We start from the raw sequence: 21,642 nt of genomic DNA, 5'->3' as shown, positions 1-21,642 counted from the left end.
TGTCGCCGGGACAGAGAGGGCGTGTGTGTCATGCAATGCCAATCGACCAAGCCACAGCAGGCGTTAAACTTGAATTTGTTGCCACATTTTAAACGCCTTTTATTCAGAGCGTGAATTTAGATGCTCCTTGCCTGCGCGCTAATGCAACCAAAATTGCATTTGCTCAGTTACCATATTTAAGGATTATTCCGTTTACCTGAAGGCTGCAGTTTAGACATATTCTCGGTCTAACTTCGGCCAGTATCAACGACGGTATCCATCCTCTCCCCCAAAGTATTCCAGGATTCTGGGGCCCGAGCCCCCCTGGCCAGCCATGACAGACGAGCAGTGTCTCTCAGCTGTAGATTCAACACCCAATGGGGGCTAACTCTCTCTGCAGGAAACCCAGCTACCAAGTCGCTTGCAGGCTTTCACTGATTACACTAAACACATCTTGAAACATCAGCTTTCCTTTTAGCTTATGACCTCAATTGGGTGTTGCGCGGGCAAAATTTATATTTCAGACAATATTAGTATTAGCTTAGTGACACCATCCATCTTGGGTTAGAATTTCCAATGCAATATATAGATAAGATTTGTATTGCTTATCGTGCGCAACACATAGGCAGCCTTTCTTCTCGTTATTGACCAAAGTGTGGGTTCTGATTGCTGCGGCTCGAATGCGCACATCATTCTGACATGGCAATCAGTCTTTGATGAGATGAGGCTATCGGTGCGTCCGGATTTTCACAAAATAATGAAAATGTATTTACAGCCATAGAAAACAAACTGTGTATACTGTGCCAGTTCTCAGGTGACCACATCCTTGGTACAAGTGCTCGCGTGGCAGGAGGGGGGGGTGATAGACTGCGCGATTCACTTGCGGGAGCGTTAATTACTACCATCTTGTGGGGCGCGCTCCCGCATGTGAATCTCCTGACGTACGCGCGTTGCCATTGAAGGCAATGGAACGCATGCATGTGCTTGGCTGAAAAGCCAAACCGATTGGAAAAGGTCTTTTTGCCTTCGCAGCGCATTCGCACTCCGAAGGCGAGACCTAAAAAGAGCATTTACAGGCTCATGCATCAATATTGTATTTTGCGATTCCTTAATTGCGAAAAATAAGGAATCGCAATTAAGGAATTGCAACCTGCAATGCATCAAGAAATCTCTATAAAAATAGCGATTTCTTAAAATTCCTTAATTATGATTCTCTAATTGAGAATCACAATTAAGGAATACTTCCCCATCCATTAATTATGGGCCTAGAGGTCCATAGGAATGAATGGAAAGACATTCTTAATTTGCAATTCACCATTAAACATTTGCAAATTTAGAATGCAATTTCAAGGGTGCAGGGGTGTCCAAAGGACACCCTGTTGCACCCTGAAATCTGCTTAGGGGTACATTTTGCACACTCACATGCCTCAAGGGTATGTGTGTGTGTAAAATGGAACTTTGAAAAATGCACATTACCATGAAGGTCAACTTCATGGTAATTCGCTCCCCTTATTTGCGAATTCGCAAATTTTAAAAGTTTGATGCATTGCATTTAAGGAATCTCAATTTGAGAATCTCAATTTGAGATTCCTTAAATGCAATTGAAATTTAAGAAATCGCAATTTTGCGATTTCTTAAATTGCGACAATTACTAAAATGTTAATGCATCCCAAAAATGGGAATTAAATTCGCAAACGGACGAATTTTGCGATTCGCACCGTTTGCAAATGCAATTTCCTTTGATGCATGTGGCTGAGAGCACCTATTAAAAAGGTTATACTGAGTATAAAAAGCAGGAAAAGGAAATTGATTAATAATGGCTGTGATCTAACAACATAATCAATTATGGACGATAGAACGTCAGTTCCTAAACCTTACTCATGTTTAAAACGTCTATTTCTCAAACTTCTCATCTGTGGGATTAGGACTTCTACTTAAGCCACTGTTCATCTTTTGGATACATTGGTTCCTAAGAAGGAATCATAAGTAGGTGGCCTGGGCCAGAATATGCTGTATGTCAGTATACTTAGATCTGCTGGCCTTGCCTGGGACAAAGAGGAAGGTGGCTTATCATTCCAACTAGTAGCACTACTTTGAGTTTCATCATTGTACGTATATGCATACTAACCGGATTTATTATTTTTCTTATTACGAAATTCTTTAATACAGAGGAATATCACACTAGATTTTAATTAGCACGTATAACAGATACAGTTTCATTTTGAAATCACAACAATTTATTGCAATTGTACTAAAATACACTTTTCACACCTGATTGGAAGGATCTATTGAGCTCCAAGTCTAGGCTTTGGGTGCAAGAGGGCAGCCTTTAGGAAGCACACATTTACCAGATTCTCCAGACCTAACATAGCCTTTGTTGCATGTGCATCCTGGCACACATTGTGTTGTGCATGCTACTGCTTCTTTATAATTCTCACAGGTGAGCGGACATGGAGAGGCACATTTAGAATAGTGAGCATTGGCGGCGCAAGGACATGTACTCTCAGGTACACATTGACCAGAATTCAGGACATATCCTTCTTTGCAGAAGCATCCATTAACACACATTGCTGGGCACATCATGGCACTCCCCATGTTGGCCACGTCCTCGCAGGTTTTCGGACAGCTGCTGCCGCAGGTTTTGTACTCCATGTTCTTTTTGCACTTTTCTGCAATGACAATATGAGGAGAGTTACAGGATTAATATTGGCCATATGAAATGCGACACAGCAGCCTAACATTGGAACTGGTATCTTTAAAAATACTACACACTTAGGCCATATACAAAATGCGACCCAGCAGTCTAACATTTAAACCTCTAACTTTTAAAAATACCACACATTTCCATGCATGTACTATGAGGTATCTGCAGCCCAATCTTACATCATCTGAAGCAGACATGCAGGGAATCACAAAGATGTTTTGTGCAGGCCTGGGCAAGGGAAATGAAAGTATCCAACAAGTAGACAATAACTGCCAGAAACATTAGAACAGCTACAGTGCTGCATTGTTGGGTACGAGATAACTGCTGCCCCTGAACTCCCTTTGGCCTAACGGTTCTTTAGAATGTAGCATTCTGGTTTATATCCGAGCTTCAGAATTTGAAAAACAGCCCCCCTTCCTAAAGCCATTAGGACAGACATGTATACCAGGTCCCATTGGCTTTCCCAAGCCTTCTTTACGAACTTCGGAGGAAGCACAGAGAAAACTACCCACATACCTGTCCTGCATACGGATGCTACAAAAATTAAATGTGGGCAAGGCCAATAAGTTGGGCTTTAAAGTGGTAATGCATGCAAACAATATGTGTACATTCCCGTGTTTGCATATATTACCACATCCTGTGTGTAAGTAAATACAGGGCCATATTATCAAGAACGGCAATAACATTATTGCTGCTTTGGCAGTAGGAAACTGCCTCTAAAGTGGCGATAAGGCGCTTGATAATATGCCCTTGTGAATTCCCATAGAAGACGAGGTTTGATGTCCTTCACACCAGAACCTGGGCTTCTATGGAAATTCGCAAGGGCATATTATCAAGCTCCATATCGCTGCTTTAGCGGCAGTTTCCTGCCCCTAAAGCAGCAATAATGTTATCGACGTTCTTGATAATATGGCCCACAGTCTTTACTTTGCTATCACCACCTATCCTGACAGCACTCCATGACGTAGCTTACCTTAATCTGAGCATGCTGCAATTGATAAACTGGGGCAGGGATACATTTCAAAACAGATTGAGTTTATTTGCAATAGGTGGCCTGACTTTGTGGTCAATTTAATATGATCTTGCAATGGGCGTAAGTGCTCACAGATATTGATGAGCCTTCTATTGTATCTGATGTTACCTTTGATGTATATTAAGTGATCATGTGGATACAGTACTATCCGGGAACAAAAAGAAAGCCGATTCGAAGTCATAATGCAGAGCAAACATGGAAAGGGGCGACCATTCGGTCCCCCCGAACGTATGGTGGAGTACCACGATCCCCCCGGGAAGCCATCTTGGGCGGGAGGCGAGTCTCGGCTGGTATGCCCGAAGCGGCGTAGCCGGGGCGCGCCTTTTCCCGCCCTGGAGTGGGTTGTCCTAGACACGGACGCGACCGGCCACGCCCACGGAGGCTGGCGGGGGCGGGTTTACGCCCGCCCTGAAGACGGATAAAAGGAGCAACAAGCCAAGAAAGCTTCCTCTTGTTCCTGTGCTCTGAAGCTGCACCTCCCCGCTGCATGTGAGCTCGAGACGGAACGAAGAGCCAATTTTGAGCGTGGTAATCTTTCTTTTTATCTTACAGATACTCCGTCTGAGAATGCCCAAGAAAGTCGGAAAGCGGGTCGGTACCGATCAGATGCTCCGCATGCTCATGAAGGAGATAACCGATTTGAAGAAGCAGATGGTGGCTAAGGACGGGGAGGGAGGACCGAAACGGCCTTTGCCGGGAGTAGTCCCAGGAGGAAGAGGCAAGAGGTCCAGAAGGGGGGCACTTGGGGGGGAAGCCCCGGTTCCCGATATCCCGCTTGAAGAGCCAACCCCGGTGCCGAAAGAGGGGAATCCGATTCCCGTGGTGGTCACTCCCGTGACCGAGGAAGATATGCCTCCCGAGTTAGCGGCAGAATTAGCAGCGTGGTTGGGAAAGGATAGCGAGGGCGCCACGGCTGACGACGCCCGGGTGTTAATGAGACAGCTCCGAGAAACTAGGGAGGCTGCGAAGGCACCATCGTCTGTTACCCCGCCGGTTCCGGGTGCGACAAATGCAACAGGCCCCGGTTCGGCGGCAAACGCAGCTTCTTGTTCAGGTAAGCGGCCATTGCCGATCGCGGGGGAGGGGGCTGTACCTTCACGAAGGGAGAAGGTGGCTCAGCATGTTCCACTGGAAATTAAGGAAAAGATTTGGGCGGATAAGTATGTTAACATATTTTCTTTGCTTACCGACCATTATGAGATGGAGCATGTTAAGAGCCAAAAGGAGCTCATGCATCCGAGTGTTTGGCGCGCCAAAATGGCCGCCTTTAAGGTTGACGAAAACATTGGTACTTGGGGCAGAGCGTGGGGCATTTTTACCTCCATCATGGGCGAGCGTAGGCCCGAGTTGCTGACCGAGTTGCTGATTTATCAGTCCCGAATCATGGAGTATTCCATAGCATATGCGGGTAATCAGTGGTTCTGCTATGATAATATTTTTAGAAAAGCGAAGGAACACAACCCAATCCTGACTTGGGATTGTTACGACTCCGTTTCATGGCAAAAAATGGAGAGTACAGGAATGTTGAAAGTACCATTGGTAGGGAGTAGCGGGGGAGAATCCTCCCGCCAATACTCGGGGACGCCCTTTCGGAAGGGTACAGGTAACGAGTACCACTCGAAGCCGAGTGGCAACACAGGTAAAAGGGGGATTTGTTGGAATTTCAACAGAGGGAAATGTACGAGGCCCCAGGGGTCATGCAAATTCAGACATGAGTGTGGGGGGTGTGGGCAGCCATCCCATCCTGAGTCCATGTGCAGAGCCAAAACGGGTGATAACGGTGGTAAGGGAGGCGCCAAACAGGTCTGATATAGTCCGAGGGGCGCCTTTACCTACCCCGATTGATACCATGGCAATGATTCCTTGGCTCAACGAATACCCGGATCATGCTTCCGCTGGGGTGTTGCGGAACGGGTTTTCATATGGTTTCCGCATCCCAGTGGGGGATTTTCAGGGGGTAGCAAGCTGTAAGAATCAACTGTCGGTCTTCCAGCATACAGCGGTGGTACAGGTGAAGATTGGGAAGGAGGTGACTCGAGGTCGTGTCGCCGGCCCATTTGATTTGCCACCGGTTGCTAACTTTGTTTGTTCCCCTTTAGGGGTGGTCCCCAAGAAGGACCCGGGTGAGTTTCGGCTGATACATAACTTGTCGGCCCCACGTGGTCTTTCCGCGAATGATGCGATAGACCCGGAAGTGTGTTCGGTGCGGTACGCATCCTTCGATGAGGCCGTCGCCATGTTGAATCGCCTGGGGCCCGGGGCGCTGATGGCAAAATCAGACATCGAGTCAGCGTTCCGGTTGCTCCCGGTACACCCAGACGATCAGCGTCTCCTTGGTTTCATGTTTCAGGGTCGCTATTACATGGATAGATGTATGCCAATGGGATGCTCTATATCTTGTGCCTATTTTGAAAAGTTCAGTTGTTTTTTGCAATGGGTCTTCACGAAGAAGACGGGTTTTCAACATGTTATGCATTATCTCGATGACTTCCTGTTTCTGGGGGCAGCCGGGGATCCAGAATGTGGACGGGCTTTGAATGAATTTTGTGTCCTAATGAATCAGTTTGGTGTGCTATTGGCGCCAGGTAAGACTGTGGGTCCCTCGACTTGCCTCGAGTTTCTGGGGATCGAGCTTGACTCGGTGGAAGGTTGTTTTCGTTTACCAAGAGAAAAAGTGTTAAAATTCAGGGCATCCCTTGAGACATGTATTAGTGAGACTAAGGTAAAACTGCACCAATTGCAACAAATGGTGGGCCAGTTGAATTTTGCCCTGAGAGTAATGCCGATGGCCCGCCCCTTTTCCCGCTCGATCGCTCAAGCCATGGTCGGCCTGAAGGAGGGTCATCATCGCACGAGGCTCTCGGCAGAGGTTCGCCAGGACATGCGCATTTGGTTGGCATTTCTGGCGGATTTCAATGGTCGAATTGTCTGGAACAAACCGGCGGTGTCCTCCGAGGAGCTGGGGCTGTGGACAGATTCGGCAGGGAGTATTGGTTTTGGTGCCATATTCGGAACACAATGGTTGGCGCAAAAATGGCCGTCATGGTGGCACGAGTGCGGGCTGACAAGTAACATTGCTTTTCTTGAACTTTTCCCTATTCTGGTGGCCCTGAAAACTTGGCCCGAGGGGTTCAGAGATCACTCTGTGGTGTTCTGGTCTGATAACATGACCGTGGTTGAGTGTATCAATAGTCAGGCAGCACGATGCAAATGGATTCTGAGACTGCTCAAAGAAATTGTGTTATTGTGTATGCAATTGAATGTGCTATTTAAGGCAAGACATGTCCCGGGGGTAATGAACCAAGCGGCTGATGCGCTTTCTCGTTTCCGTATGCAGGCCTTCTGGGGTTTTCTGCCCACAGCGGACCCGGTGGCGGCACCCTTTCCCGAAGCTCTCTGGTCTCTCGGTGCCCCGAACTACAAAACCTCGTGGGAGAGAGTTTAGCGCCCAGGACAAGGAAGGCATACGAAGGGGCGTTCCGTTCCTATTGGGCCTTTTTGGGGACTGCTAGGGGGGAGCTTTGGGGCCAGGAAGAGTTGGTAGTAAAATTTCTGCTGTCTTTACATCAGGCAGGCAAATCAGTAGCTACGGCCCAGAGGCATCGGGCCGCCATTTCCTTTATGGCAAGGGCTCATGGGATCCAGGACCGACAGCGTCTTTCGTTGTGCAAAAAGCGCTACGTGGGTGGCAACGCCTTGAGGGTCGCAGAGTAGATGAGAGGCACCCGATAGGTCTGGATAGGTTGGCCCTGTTATTATCCGTACTCCCTGCAACGTGTTCATCCCAGTATGAAACAGTGTTATTCCGAGCCGCTTTTGCGCTAGCATTCCATGGGGCTATGCGGGTAAGCGAACTAGTGGCAAAGAACAAGCAGGATACGATGGGGGGACTGTGCCGAGAGCACATTCAGGTCAAAGGGGAGACGATGACTGTCTTGTTTGTCAGGTCCAAAACCGATCAGGGTGTGATTGGGGACTGCATAATCATACAGAGGATTCCCGGGTCTGCCATGTGCCCTGTGGTTTGTGTAGAGGAATATTTAGCGCAAAGGGTGGCATCATGGGGGGGGACCTTGTTGAGACACGCTGATGCCACCCCACTGACGAAGTTTCAGTTTCAGCGGGTGCTTGCGATGTCGATTTCGGCCGCGGGCTTGAACCCCGGCGAGTTTGGGACCCATTCCTTTCGGATAGGGGCTGCTACAGAGGCTACAGCCAGGGGTCTGAGTGTAGAAGAAGTAAAACGTGTGGGGCGTTGGTCCTCGAACTGTTATAAAAGGTATGTGCGGTTGCACATGTTGTGAAGCTGTAATGATGTACTCACGCTTCTTGTTTTTGTTTGGTTTTCAGTTGCGCAAGCCTACGAGGCGGGGCGGACTGTGCAGTCGACCCGACACCTGGGGACCAGCGGTCAGACATCACCGGCTGTGAAAAAGGAGGTGTGGGTCGTGGGCCACTCATACATGAGGCGTGCCGCGGACGTATTCAAAGCAGGTGACATGATTCACGTGGCTGGGGAATACGGGTACAGTGTGTCCTTCTACGGAAAGGGCGGGCTCTGTATTGACCAGTTTCAATCATTTTTTGAGGGTTTGTTAGGGCGGACAAGGTCACCGCCGTCTATAATCATAGTCCATCTTGGGGGCAACGATTTGGTGACCACTGGTAGACGACTTCTTCTTGAGGCGATGCTTTCCACAGTAAGTTGGTTGGCAAGAAGAGTTCCAGGGTGCACAATTGCATGGTCCCATATGATCCCACGAAAAGTGTGGCGGGGGGCTATTTTGGTTTCTGCTCTGAATCATTCAGTAAGGAAAATTAATAACAAAGTGAGTAGATTGTTTCGTTCAAGTACACTGCATTCTGTTTCGCATGGTTGTATTAAAGGGGACAGTATGTATTTAGGGGATGGTGTCCATTTGTCCCGGGTGGGGAATGAGTTACTCATAGGAGACCTCATAGCTTGGTTAAAGAGTCTATAACATGACCTTTAGGCAGGAGTGTTGTGGGGGGTCCGGATAGCCGGTCAACTATCCGGCCTGTGGCGGTAAGGTCATGATCGGTGAGCAGTAATTGGAAGATCCCTATGGGGGGGCGTCACCCATTACGGATGGGAGCGCTCGGGGGAGGTGGCCATTGGCCCCTCAACGGGGAGGCGGTCCCGTCTAAGGATAGGCCGCCGGAAGTAAAGGAAAGGTGGTCAAGGCCCCTTCCTGGATAGGAGGGGCTACGGGCCCTCCTGGGGAATTTCCCGGGGCCAGGACATCTGCGACGGCAGATGTGGTAAGTTGTGTGGGGTTCGGAAGGGGGTTTACGCTACCTTCTAGACACCTCACACGAGTACTCGGCCGACCGTTAAATGGCGTCGAGTTAATTGGGGCCCCCGTCGAGTCAAGGGAAATTGGTATGTGCACATGAGGTACGCCTCTGTGCAGTTGGTCCTCTCACAAGTGAGGGTGGTATTTCTGGTTTAGGGATCTGACACCGGTTACGACCTTGCCGTTGGCCCTTAATGTTAGGATGTACAATTTCAAGTCAAAATTTTTTGTAGGATGTTAGTTCGGCTAGGAGAACCTTTGTATTAGAGATCTGTTAAGGTTAGCCAAACATCGTAATGTGGAAATGAAATTGTACATAATATGAAACTGTTATTTTAATGTTTTAATTTTGTTTCATATTTTAATAAATACGGCCGGGAGGGTCACTCCCTCCCGCCTTCCAAAAGTTCAGAACCGTTTCCGGTTTCCCATCCTTGGGGATTGTGTTGAGAGGGGGTGGCGGGTATCTCAGCCATATGGAAAGGGGCGACCATTCGGTCCCCCCGAACGTATGGTGGAGTACCACGATCCCCCTGGGAAGCCATCTTGGGCGGGAGGCGAGTCTCGGCTGGTATGCCCGAAGCGGCGTAGCCGGGGCGCGCCTTTTCCCGCCCTGGAGTGGGTTGTCCTAGACACGGACGCGACCGGCCACGCCCATGGAGGCTTGCGGGGGCGGGTTTACGCCCGCGCTGAAGACGGATAAAAGGAGCAACAAGCCAAGAAAGCTTCCTCTTGTTCCTGTGCTCTGAAGCTGCACCTCCCCGCTGCACGTGAGCTCGAGACGGAACGAAGAGCCAATTTTGACCCACCCACCAGCCCCTGAGAACAGCTAGTTGTTTTGAATAAAGTTTTGATGTGGTAACTCTATTTCTTGCAGGTTGTGATGATTGTCGTGATATTTTTGAATATGCAATAAAGATGGTCACTTTCGGTATGTTTTTCAAATAAAGTATTTGCACTAGTGTTGATCAGTAATCATGCTTTTAATAAGTTATAATTGTTTTGTAATTTAGTAATTTAGGTAGATTTGTCGTATTTATTGTCGGGCGGTAAGGTCATGATCGGTGAGCAGTAATTGGAAGATCCCTATGGGGGGGCGTCACCCATTACGGATGGGAGCGCTCGGGGGAGGTTGCCATTGGCCCTTCAACGGGGAGGCGATCCCGTCTAAGGATAGGCCGCCGGAAGTAAAGGAAAGGTGGTCAAGGCCCCTTCCTGGATAGGAGGGGCTACGGGCCCTCCTGGGGAATTTCCCGGGGCCAGGACATCTGCGACGGCAGATGTGGTAAGTTGTGTGGGGTTCGGGAGGGGGTTTACGCTACCTTCTAGACACCTCACACGAGTCCTCGGCCGACCGTTAAATGGCGTCGAGTTAATTGGGGCCCCCGTCAAGTCAAGGGAAATTGGTATGTGCACATGAGGTACGCCTCTGTGCGCTTGGTCCTCTCACAAGTGAGGGTGGTATTTCTGGTTTAGGGATCTGACACCGGTTACGACCTTGCCGTTGGCCCTTAACGTTAGGATGTACAATTTCAAGTCAAAATGTTTTGTAGGATGTTAGTTCGGCTAGGAGAACCTTTGTATTAGAGATCTGTTAAGGTTAGCCAAACATCGTAATGTGGAAATGAAATTGTACATAATATGAAACTGTTATTTTAATGTTTTAATTTTGTTTCATATTTTAATAAATACGGCCGGGAGGGTCACTCCCTCCCGCCTTCCAAAAGTTCAGAACCGTTTCCGGTTTCCCATCCTTGGGGATTGTGTTGAGAGGGGGTGGCGGGTATCTCAGCCATATGGTCACTTCTCTCCCTTGACATGACTTTGAAATCTGCACTAAGAAACCCAGCAGCCTCTTAGATACATATGTCTTATGGGTATTGTCATATCTTAAATGTGTCGATTACAGTCAGTGTGTAACACTAAGCACAGAATGTCATTTTGTTAATAGATTGTTGTGTTAGACTGTCTCAGAGTTCCATACCCTGGCAGTGGGTCTGCTGACCTCCATCCAGCTGGGGTGAGTATATCATAGCTTCGCCTTGAACATCTCTTTTATTAGTTCATGTGCAGTTATGCCATCTTCGGAGAATACACTAAGGACATATATCTGACTCTTGTTGAAACGTAGCCGGTAAGCTCCCACGAGAGTAATAACCCAGGGCCCACATGGATCAAACAATTTTGCATTCGCATATGGTTCGAATCAATCATTTCGTCCACTTGAGAATGCAAAATAGCCTTTCAAGATGTATTAAAGGATTTCTATTCCCAATTTTTGGTAATCACAAAAAGAGCCATTACCTAAAATTGCGACTATAAATAGGGAATCGCAAAGCAATGCCTGTGAAGAAAAAAACAATACTCAGTTGTATTTCAAGGACTATTGACCACCGGACGTTATCTTTATTTTAAAGAGCACAAAAATGCCAAGGAAAAAACCAGAACAGAACAGGGGCCAAATAATGCAAAATAAGCACTTGGAGCACTAAACTAAAACACTGTGAGGATCACAAAGCATTTGTGACTTGCGCCATTTCATACTCTTGGTGGTAAGGTATGGTAGTGCAAGCGATAAACACTTTTTAACACTATATTATGAAAACAGGATTCCCCAGGTGGTAACATGTCACAAAAATGATTGTCTCCATTTGTTGTGCACATTTTTTGAGTGGCTATATAGTTCGGGGACGTACCCTGTTATTTTTTAATGGTGTTGTTTCGTTACTTTATATTTGTTTTTCTGTCAGGCACAGTATTTACGTTAGATATATTTGCAAATATTGCTATGTCTACAGACAAAGGGAGCACATACCTCTAAGGTTCCTGGGGAAAGCAATCAATTATCACAGTGAAAGTTGGTAAAATAGTGCTGCTCCAGATTTACAACTACTTAAGACATCAGTGATCCCGTGCTGTGGCATATATTTTATCTTAACTTTATGCTCTTTGTGTTTACTTTATGTGTTACAGCCCACAGTCTCCGGAACAGGTTTGGGCTGACTGGTGTCTTAAGAAGTTGAAGAGCTCCAGCAGAGAGTGGAGAAAGAAACAGCTAGAAATGACTTTGGAAGAAAAGGCAGAGAGAGAGGATGGAGAAGAGAAAAAAGAAAGAAGAGATGGGAGTTGGAATAAGGGCCCTCAGAAAGAAATGTGCTGCTGAGCACTCACTGTTTTACCTCTTCTCCCTTCAGTGTGCACAGATGTGTTTGCTATTTCTGCACACAGCAATCACTTTAAAGGAGAAGGAGGTTCTGGTCGAGTGGAAAGAGACCTGGAACATGTCACAATAGGAAACAGAATAGAGCTTGTCACTTACAATAAGAACCAGCATGCTACAGAATCTATCTGTTTAATGTCTATGTTGGAAAAGAATCGTTAACCTCTTCAATGCTAATGACAAGGGTAACTCATCATGATGCACTGGTTGACCTGTGCTGATGACAAGGATAACTCGTCATGTAAAATGGGATCTGAAGAACATCAGCACAGGAGGGGGAAAACCCCTTAGCATCCAAGGTGTTAATAAAGGTAACACCTATTGGCCAATAGTCCTTGAAATACAACTGAGTAATGTTTTTTTTCTTCATAGGCATTGTTCCAGATTGAGATGTCAAACTCAGAAGGTTTGCTAAAAGAAAATGCCGTACATCAGATGTGTTTCAACTGGTGTCCACAGAAGGACAGTCCTCAGCTCTATTGGTCCTTGCAGCTCTGAATATGAATTTTGCTTTAAAGCAGGTATGTTGCCCTACATGAACCCCATTGGAATACTGCAAGTATTGCATCTTTGTCTCCACAGCATCCACTCATCCTAAAGATTTCTGCATTTTCAATTCAATGGCTGTTCCTGTGATTACCACTCAGGGCAGGCAAGCATATTTTGCTCCCTATCTCCCCAACATGACTTCCCCACAAGTGCAATTTTCTCCACATTATCCAATGTTTTCACAAGAATATCCAATACTAGCAACATCGCTTTCTGACCATGCACCAGATTATTTTCAGTCCCCTCATTCGAAAAGGACTCCTCCCCTCATATGTGTGTGGCTAGGAGAAATTCTTCTTGCTCTGTTGCTCTCTTCAGCCATCCCCCCACTGCCAGGCATGGCAACAAGGTCCATTAAGGGGGACTTCAGTGCACATACAAATGAAGGAGGCCCCCTTATCTGTCAATTCTGGGACAGGGGAGAGTAGATGAACAAACAAAGAAGTCCCTCAAATGACCCTAGTTGGGTAATATGATTTTGTAGGTGCCCAAAATTATATTTTTACAAATACCAATCACACATTGTTATACACAAATCTTACTCATAGCTCTATTAGGTTATGTAACAGCCAACATCTAGATACAAACAGTTCAGGAATTATTTCATCCTCATACTTTCCTTGAATTTTATCAAGTTTTGAAGAGGACAGGACGTTAAGTTTTAGAAAAATATAGCAATGTATATTTATTTCAAAGTCACAAGTCAATCGCAAAAAACAAGTGGTTAAAAACAATTTATACAGTAACTAGTTTAAAAACATGTTAAAAAATCCGTGGTTTACGCATCAAACAAATAATTCATACATAAGACTTTATACGCAAAAGTTTTTTACAAAAATTTTACACAAGAACAGGGGTCGCCCTGTTCTTGTGTAAAATTTTTGTCATTAAGGTTTTATATTTTTCTAAAACCTAACGTCCTGTCCAGTCTCTGCTGACAAATAAAACCTGTCTCATTGTAGTGGTCATGCCTCCGTCAAGCATACACTCTTTTACACAAAGCATATTTCTGGACCAGTGCTAGGTGTACTTCTGCTCTCTCTCTCACACAACACAACCCAGCATTTGCGGCTGCTGCACTGCCTGAGCAACTAGTAAATCTGCCCCCCAGTGTTTGTGTCTTTGTTGGGCTGGAATCCATGGATAGCATGTGTTTGGGCACTGAACAGATAAAAACTATATGAGGTGATTTATTGGATCTTGGATTACCTTGGAAATTTGGTTAAGTCCTGGCATATACATGCTGTTTTTGCCACCTAACAATTGTTGTAAACTCCCAATTGAATAGTATTATGTTAACACTGTGATAGCAGTCAATATATATCTGTTTATATATGTCACTGCTATGGTTGGCATATTTGCCTCTTCTAACTTAACCATTATTCGCATTCTTTACTATTTGTAAATGTTTGGCTATGTTAAAATTCCACCAATGCATTTTATGAACGAGCTTTGAGACCTCTAAGCTGTGGTTTATGCTATGCTACATGAAAACGTTTATGGGCCTGATTATGTGTCTGGCGGTTCATGGACTGCCAGACTCATGGTGGCAATCTTCCAGCCACTCTATTCCAACTAGAGCGGTCAGGCCGCACTTGTACCACTACAGCCGCCACGGATAAGAGATCATAAATGGTGGCGTAGCAGTCTTGAGGCAGCAATATGCTTGGCGGAACCGCTGCGTCCCGCCACGCATATTATGTGATTCCTCTCCGCCACTGTTTTCATGGCGGTTCCTACTCCATGAAAAGGTGGTGTATCAGAAACAAAGGGGGGCCTACAGGGCCCTCTGTTGTCTCATGGCCATGGGGGGCATTCAGGGAGACACATGTAGTGCCCCTCTGTGTGCAAACACCCCCAGTACATGCACAGCATGGACTGCCCCAGTCCATGCTGTGCAGGTACTGACTTTGACATTCCTATTGCAATGCCTATTACATAGTCACTGCTGTGGGACCCCCAAAGAGCCACCTGCAAGTGACAAAAATAGTTGTAATGTGGCAGGCGGTGCGCACACAGGTTTGGCGGTGCGACAGCAGGGGGGCCATAAATCATTTTTGTCTCTCTGTCTTCTCTGGGCAATTAATTACAAGTCTCACCCAGATGTTCTGTGGATCCTCTAGAGGATAGTGGCCCCAGTAGGACCACTGCGAAGCATGAGTGCAGTAGGGGAATCCTTGGTTGTAGTAGACAAATACTTAAAATACACCTAGCAGGGCAGGTGTGGCCTTGCAGCACAGAAGCACACATTTATATGATATTAATAAATGTATCTATTTAGAAACACATTAAATGCTTATCTTCTTACCATCACAGTGTCCAATTGAAAGCGCTGCAGCCAACACTGAGAAAAAAAAATGATTGAAATATGAAAATAATCAGTATTAACACTCTTGTGCAGTTGCTTTGGTGGCATAATTTACAGATTCTCTCTCACTACATTGTATGCAAGCACATTAAATGTTTCATAGTTAATGAACATCTTTAAAAGGAATAATACATGTAGAACAGGTAAACCTGGCACATAATTTACACACAAAAAACGACATCTGTTTAATAATCTTAAACCCAATCCACCAATTTGCAGCACAGATTTGTTTGTGTACTTTGTTTTTCTGTTTTCCCGTCAGTAAAACAGGAAAGCTGCTGGTTTGAAAAAGTTCATAAAGAAAATGAGAATCAAAAAAGAAGAAATACCTTAAACACATGTGGGAAGGACAATTTATAAGGCCCGATCAGGAAATGAAGGGCTACACCATTTAAATGAAGGCCATTGTGAATTGGAAAACCACTGCCTTTGAAAATTATAGGTCCGGGGGCCCAATGTTCACCCAAAAGCCTGAATCCTTGCTCGATTATCAAGATAACCACGTGGGATACTTTTTGGAACAATTAATCTTAATCAGAATCATGTATACTTTCCATGGTTACATCAAAAGTAGGACATTTGTCCAGTCCTGCCCACAGGCACAGCTATTAGACAACAATATAATTAAGCAAATTCTCTTGAACCAGCTAATTGAATTATTTGAGTCCACGACTAAATTCTTAGTAGTCCATCATGTTATGTTAAAGCAACTATGTAGAACTCCTTATCACATCATGTATCCAGGATACAGAAGCAAATAAAATTGGGCAATTGGTCATGATTGGAAAAGATCAAAGCTGAACCTCAATGTCCATTATCCTGTCACTATAGGCATCCTTAGTTTTGCTCCTTTAGAAACAGTCAAACCTGAAATGCCTGTCAATGTCCCAGGTAAACCAGAACATAAACAACTCCAGACGAGTTTCACCCTAAATGAGTGTTGGAAAATACCATCTTTTTTGTGGTATTCCTCCAGATGTTTGTGACCTGTTTTTGAGCCTATTTTAGTTGGCCATATGACTGTGTGCACTTAATTGCTACCAACTAGTGATAAAGTGCCTGTACTGTCCCTTTTAAATATGGTAATATTGGCATACACCAAAGGGCCCATTTAATTTGCTTATAAGTCCCTAGCATATGGTACTATAGGTAGCTAGGGCCTTTAGACCAAATCCTACAAGAGACCTACAGCATTTGCGTGCCACGCACAAAAGTAGCACTGTACAACATGTGTACAGGCCTGCCCTGGCAGCCTGTCTGTGCAGTTTTAAATTGCCATTTCGGCAGGGCAAAATAAACCTTTTTCCAGGGCTAATCTTTTTTGTTTATTACTTATAAGTCACTCCTAAGGTAGTCTCGACGTGCCTGAAGGGCAGGGTATATGGAAGGTTAAAAGTAGGACATGTATGATTACATTTTTATATGTCCAGGCAATGAAAAATCTTCAAAGTAGTTTTTTACTGTGGCAAGGATGAATCTCCCATAGAAAAGAACTGAGTTACATTTTTTAACAATTCATACTGCATATCTTAAGTGTAGGACTAAGTAGAAAAATAAATCAAGGACTCTTTTAAATGCCAGCTTTAAAAGTTGACATTTTTCTGCTGAAGCGAAATGTGCCTGTGTTCAGTGTCACCTGAATGTGAATGTCTCTTCAGTGGTGAGATGTGTATTCCTGTTACATGTGTGCAAATATCCTTGGGTGTGTTAGGTGTGTTTCTCCCATGCACAGAATGACCTGTGGGTTTCACCCAGCCCTTGATTGCATTTCAAAGGGTAGCCCGGGGTCTGTACCTAGCCCTTGTCTAGCTTCAGAAGAACCCTACCCTATGACTGACAGATGCAGCACCTGCCTTGGCCTGCCTGTCCTTTGTCTCTCTAGTTAGACTGGCACCAAAGCAAGTGGGGGTTACTGGAATTGACCAGAACTACTTTAGGGGATGGAAAAATGAGTTCTTCCCTGCTTACCTTAATTAATTTGCAGAGCCTCATAAAACACACAGCTGTTTCAAGGTGTGTTCTGGCGCTAGAAAAGTAATTGGTAGGAGCTATCACAATAATTCCTGCGCTTAGAGCCAAGTCTTGAGTTTTTTTTCTTAAAGAAGACTCAGAAGAAAATGATCGAAGCCCAAACCGGAGCTTGTTCCATGCATGAGCAACTAGAAGGGAGAAGAGGTGGCCTCCCCTTCTAGCCTGCCTTAGTATCTGCCCCAATGCAAATGAAACCTGAGCAGAACACAAAGCTATAGAGGGACTATAGAGTTACAATCAACTACCAAATATTGAGGTGGAGTCAAAAAAGGCCCTAAGGGCCAGAACCAGAGAACTGTAAAGAATGCACTACTTTACATGTAGCCAAAGCAAAGAGCTTAAATAAGAAGGGAGTCGTGTCTAAAAAGGAAGTTTGAGAATGAGTCGAGCAGCGCACTCTTAACGATCCAGAGTCCTTCAATGAAGAAATCAGGGAGACCCAGGAAAAGAGTTTTGGCAGAATCCAGCCTAGAAGTAACGAGGGACTGTATGTCCCTTGTTACTTGTATTCAAAATGTATTCAAAGAGCATGACAGACCAAAACAGTTTCCAACCACTGTGGACACCTGTGTTTGAAAATATTAATTATTATCATATATTACCCCATGGTTTTTAATTACCACAGATGGAGAAGATGGAGAAGAAGCTCTATTTACTCAACAGCTAGACCACCATCCAGATTGAAATGTCTCGAATAAGAGGACCTCCATATTGTCCATGTTGCACATAAGGTGATTCAAGTGCAGCTATCTAAAGACAGCAGAAAGACAAGAATTAAGAGGCTGCAGTCCATATCCACCCCGCCTGGGAAAAATAAGCTGAGTTGTTCAGTGTACAAAATCACAGAGGCACCACAGCGTTCCACCAAAGTTGCAAGGGGAGCACATTAGACATTATAAAGAGTTGGAATCGAAAAAGAACCCTCAGGTTTTCCCACAAAAAAACATTTTTAATCAGATGAGGAGTGTAATTCAATCTTGCACCAGTCCTCGCACCCCGAAGGAATGCTAATGCTGGAGGTGCAATGTACGTGACACAATGTCAAATGCCACAGGAAAATCCCACTCTAGTTGAAGGAAGTTCAGGACCCCAGAAGTGCCTCCAAAGATAAGTTTGCTGACCATGTGTCTGAGCTACAGAGATACAACAAGCATTCAAAGGTGTCTTCTTGCAACTGCCCAACTGACCAACCCAACTGGATGTCCCATTTACTCTGCTGATGGCTTCTGCTAGAGTGAGTCCTGAAACACATGTGGTGCCCCTCTGGTCTTGGACCCTTGGATTAGTGTAAGAGTGTACTCCTCCTGTCTAACCTCTTGGGGTTTTAAAACTTTTCTGCAAACTTCTGCTCTGAACTGGAGTGGGACTGGGGTCTAATAGCAAGCCACTCACTGAGGGTGCATCGCGGTGGGATTGACATCAATGCAAATGCTGTTTTGGTGTTATGCGCAGTAGCAATTCCTGTTTAGCCGAACCTCCTGAACACAGTATGCAGCCTTGTGGAGCCCTTGTAATCTACAACCTGCAATGTTTCCTTGCCTGAGAAAGTCTGAGATCCAGAAAAACATAACATTTTCAAGGTAGAAATTTCCACCAGGCCCACCTTCACGCTGTTCCCCATTGAAGACAGCCTCCTCAGCTTGAAATCTTGACTTTTCTCTCACTGAGCTTTTTTCCCTTCAATGGCTTCACTAAGAAATTGTCCAGCGGCTCCTAATCACTGTTGACAGCGTCTTTGGATCCAGTCAATGCCTTGCCCCACAGAAGTGTTTGCCTTCTCAGAATTTCTTCTACATTTGAAGGTAACTTTGAGACAGGATCCAACTTGGACCTTCTATCTGACCCAAGCTCCATCAGAGTTAGCCTTAGCTCTTGACTTTGACTGGTCATGCACAGCCAGATAACCCGGTAGGCCCTTCGTTCTTTTTGGCACTATTTTTCAATTCAAAATGTAAAAAATCATATCTCTGATTTTTCCGATTGTATCTTTGCTGTTTTGGTGGCATTTCATTTATTATATTTTCTCTATTTTACTATATTGCTTTACATTTTCATTTGTGTTGCTTTTTAACTTTATTACTGTTTGAGTGCTGCATTAATGTTTTACACAGTTTCTTTAAGTTAAACCTAGCTGCTTTTGTTTCAAGCTGACTTGGGGTTAAGTACAGGTTTATTGAGGGACTTTTGGCTCACCCAGACCAGACTTGTTATTATTATTTGAAGTGGGTTCTTACTTCCCACAACTAATACTCCAAGTTCTTATGATGGCTCTCAAACGTGAGATGTAACCCAAATACTTAGGGGTTTTCACTTTAGAAAAACTAAAATGTGGATAGAATATATTTATTAATCTGAGGCCTTTTTAATTATTTGGGTTACATTCCAGTCCATTGTCTTTTTGCTCATCATGCCACTACAGACAGAGACCAATGATATACACATCAGACAGGTTTCTGCTCCAAGAAGAATAGTCCAGATCAAACTGCCTGGGAAGACAAGTATTACCTAACTGGTTTTAACATTTTTGAGCCTTGGCAGTGAGGTTCAGCCTAGGTTCTAGTCACAATGAGCTAAAAGATCCATGTCCTGGAAAATACCTACAGTTCTTTTATGGTGTTTGTGCCAAAGGTGGGGCACATGATTCTAGTCTAGTATGTCAATGACAGATTTCCCTAGAAAGTAATAATCCTTTAAGAGACATCAGAAGACATTGGATCACGTTTAAAGATATAATTCTTTGGAAACATTCCTCCAGTTGCTGTTACTTGTGAAGTTAACGTGGCTTTGGAGTTTTCATAATGAAAAAATATATTCATATTTAAGATCTATGTTTTAAATGAATCTTCAGTGTTGACATTGGTGCTTCAGTTTATGCATTCTTTAGTTTCAATTGTCACGTTCCCTCAGATTTTTTCACCTTTAGTCTACATTTCACATTTAGCTATTTTGTCCGATCATTAGATATTTCTTCTATCATTTGTTGCTGAATATTCAGTATGCAAGCCCAAACACCTTTGCACAAAAACTCACCCACAACTTAAATGAGAACTGCTTTGATCCTGGCCGCCTACCAAAAATGATGACGTAAGTGGACCTAAGTTAGTTGTGCTCCATTTAGTGCGTGGATTGGCATTGCACTCATCTATACTCTTAACTCTTCATACATTTAACCAAAGGCATGAGTAGATTCTAATCCCTCAAATGCAGAAGATGGACAATCAAAATACTAAACGTGTGAAGAAGAAACCAGCTAATTTACATCAAATCCAAAAGTACGTCCTTTATGAATGTATCAATATTATTTGAGTTATCAGGAAGGATCTACTATCCCTTATTTTTCATAGATTCTAAGTTACCCCTACTTTATGCAAACACATTAATCTAAACATGTACTTGGGTGATGAGTTTGATTTGTCAGGCATTTGAGACGTTCATAGTTCTAATACTATTAGCTAAGTGTGAAATGGACAGGAATATCTCAGTTTTATCAACGCTTTGCTTGTGGTACTCACCTACTGCCATCATTGTAAGTAGATTCATGCTTTTAAACATTTTGGTAATCAAAGGCCCTGAAATGAGAAGAAACAAAAGTGAAGAGTGATACAAAAGTGACATTGAACTGAAAGTCAACACATATGTTTTCAAAAGTTAAGTATTGATTGTGTAATTTATTTCAATATTTGTTGCATTTGCACAGTACGGAAATAGCTATGTAAACAAACACCAGAGTGCTGTACAAACAAATATAACCAGAGATGCATTTGATTATAGCCTGAGAATGGCAATTGTATTGGTTTGTATATTTTGGAAGTGTTTTGGAAATGTGATCTGAAGAGAGAAGTACAGGATTATTTCTTGCAAAACAATAATTCAGGGCTGAGCTTGCTTTCATATAAAATTTGCACCAGAGAACACCTAGAGCTTTGCTAGTTAGTCATTGTATGCTCTAGAAGTAAATATATTTTGCCTCATGTATTTAGTTTGCCTAATGTAGTGTGAAGTTTGTCCTTGAGGCAGGTAGGTGAACTGAATTGCACACATTAATATTTTGTGAAGTTTATTTTAAAGTGTTTTTTGACCTAACACTAAAAACACCCTCACCGTCCTCCACCCTTCGAAACACAATTACCTGATCCCTAATATACTATACAGAAAAAATGACCAACAGATTCAGGGACAGGGGCTACCCTTACAAGGTCCCTAAAACTGTTAGGGAGAAAGCCAGCAGTCTGACCAGGTACAGTCTCCTTACTAAGAAGAGGAGACACAAAGAAGATCCTAATAAAGTAAGACTCATCACCACTTACAGCAGTGAGTCAAAGAAAAACAAATCCATGATCACAAGACACTGACATTTGGAAATGTCAGACCCAGTGATAGTAGGCAAAGTGTCCCTCCATCCCCTTGCAACTTATTGCAACTCGAAACCCATTGGAGACA

At 44.4% G+C, this 21,642-nt stretch overlaps 1 protein-coding gene across 2 annotated transcripts in view; it reads right to left on the bottom strand.

Annotated features, from left to right (window-relative positions):
* Positions 1-2,204: 2,204 nt before the first annotated feature.
* LOC147701358 (chymotrypsin inhibitor Ani s 6-like) overlaps positions 2,205-21,642 on the bottom strand; it is a 212,070-nt gene continuing 192,632 nt past the window's right edge. For both annotated transcript variants that reach the window (XM_086928635.1, XM_086928634.1), the window contains exons 2-4: positions 20,715-20,771; positions 15,112-15,147; positions 2,205-2,648 (exon numbers count right to left, since the gene is read on the bottom strand). In XM_086928635.1, coding sequence (XP_086784761.1) covers positions 2,281-2,648; positions 15,112-15,147; positions 20,715-20,754 — 444 coding nt within the window. In that variant the 5' untranslated portion in view covers positions 20,755-20,771 and the 3' untranslated portion in view covers positions 2,205-2,280. The remainder of the gene's footprint in view (positions 2,649-15,111; positions 15,148-20,714; positions 20,772-21,642) is intronic.

The sequence above is a fragment of the Lissotriton vulgaris genome, chromosome 7, assembly GCF_964263255.1.
Source record: "Lissotriton vulgaris chromosome 7, aLisVul1.2, whole genome shotgun sequence".
In the NCBI taxonomy this organism is placed as follows: Eukaryota; Metazoa; Chordata; class Amphibia; order Caudata; family Salamandridae; genus Lissotriton; species Lissotriton vulgaris.
This window is presented reverse-complemented; position numbering and strand designations above follow the sequence as displayed.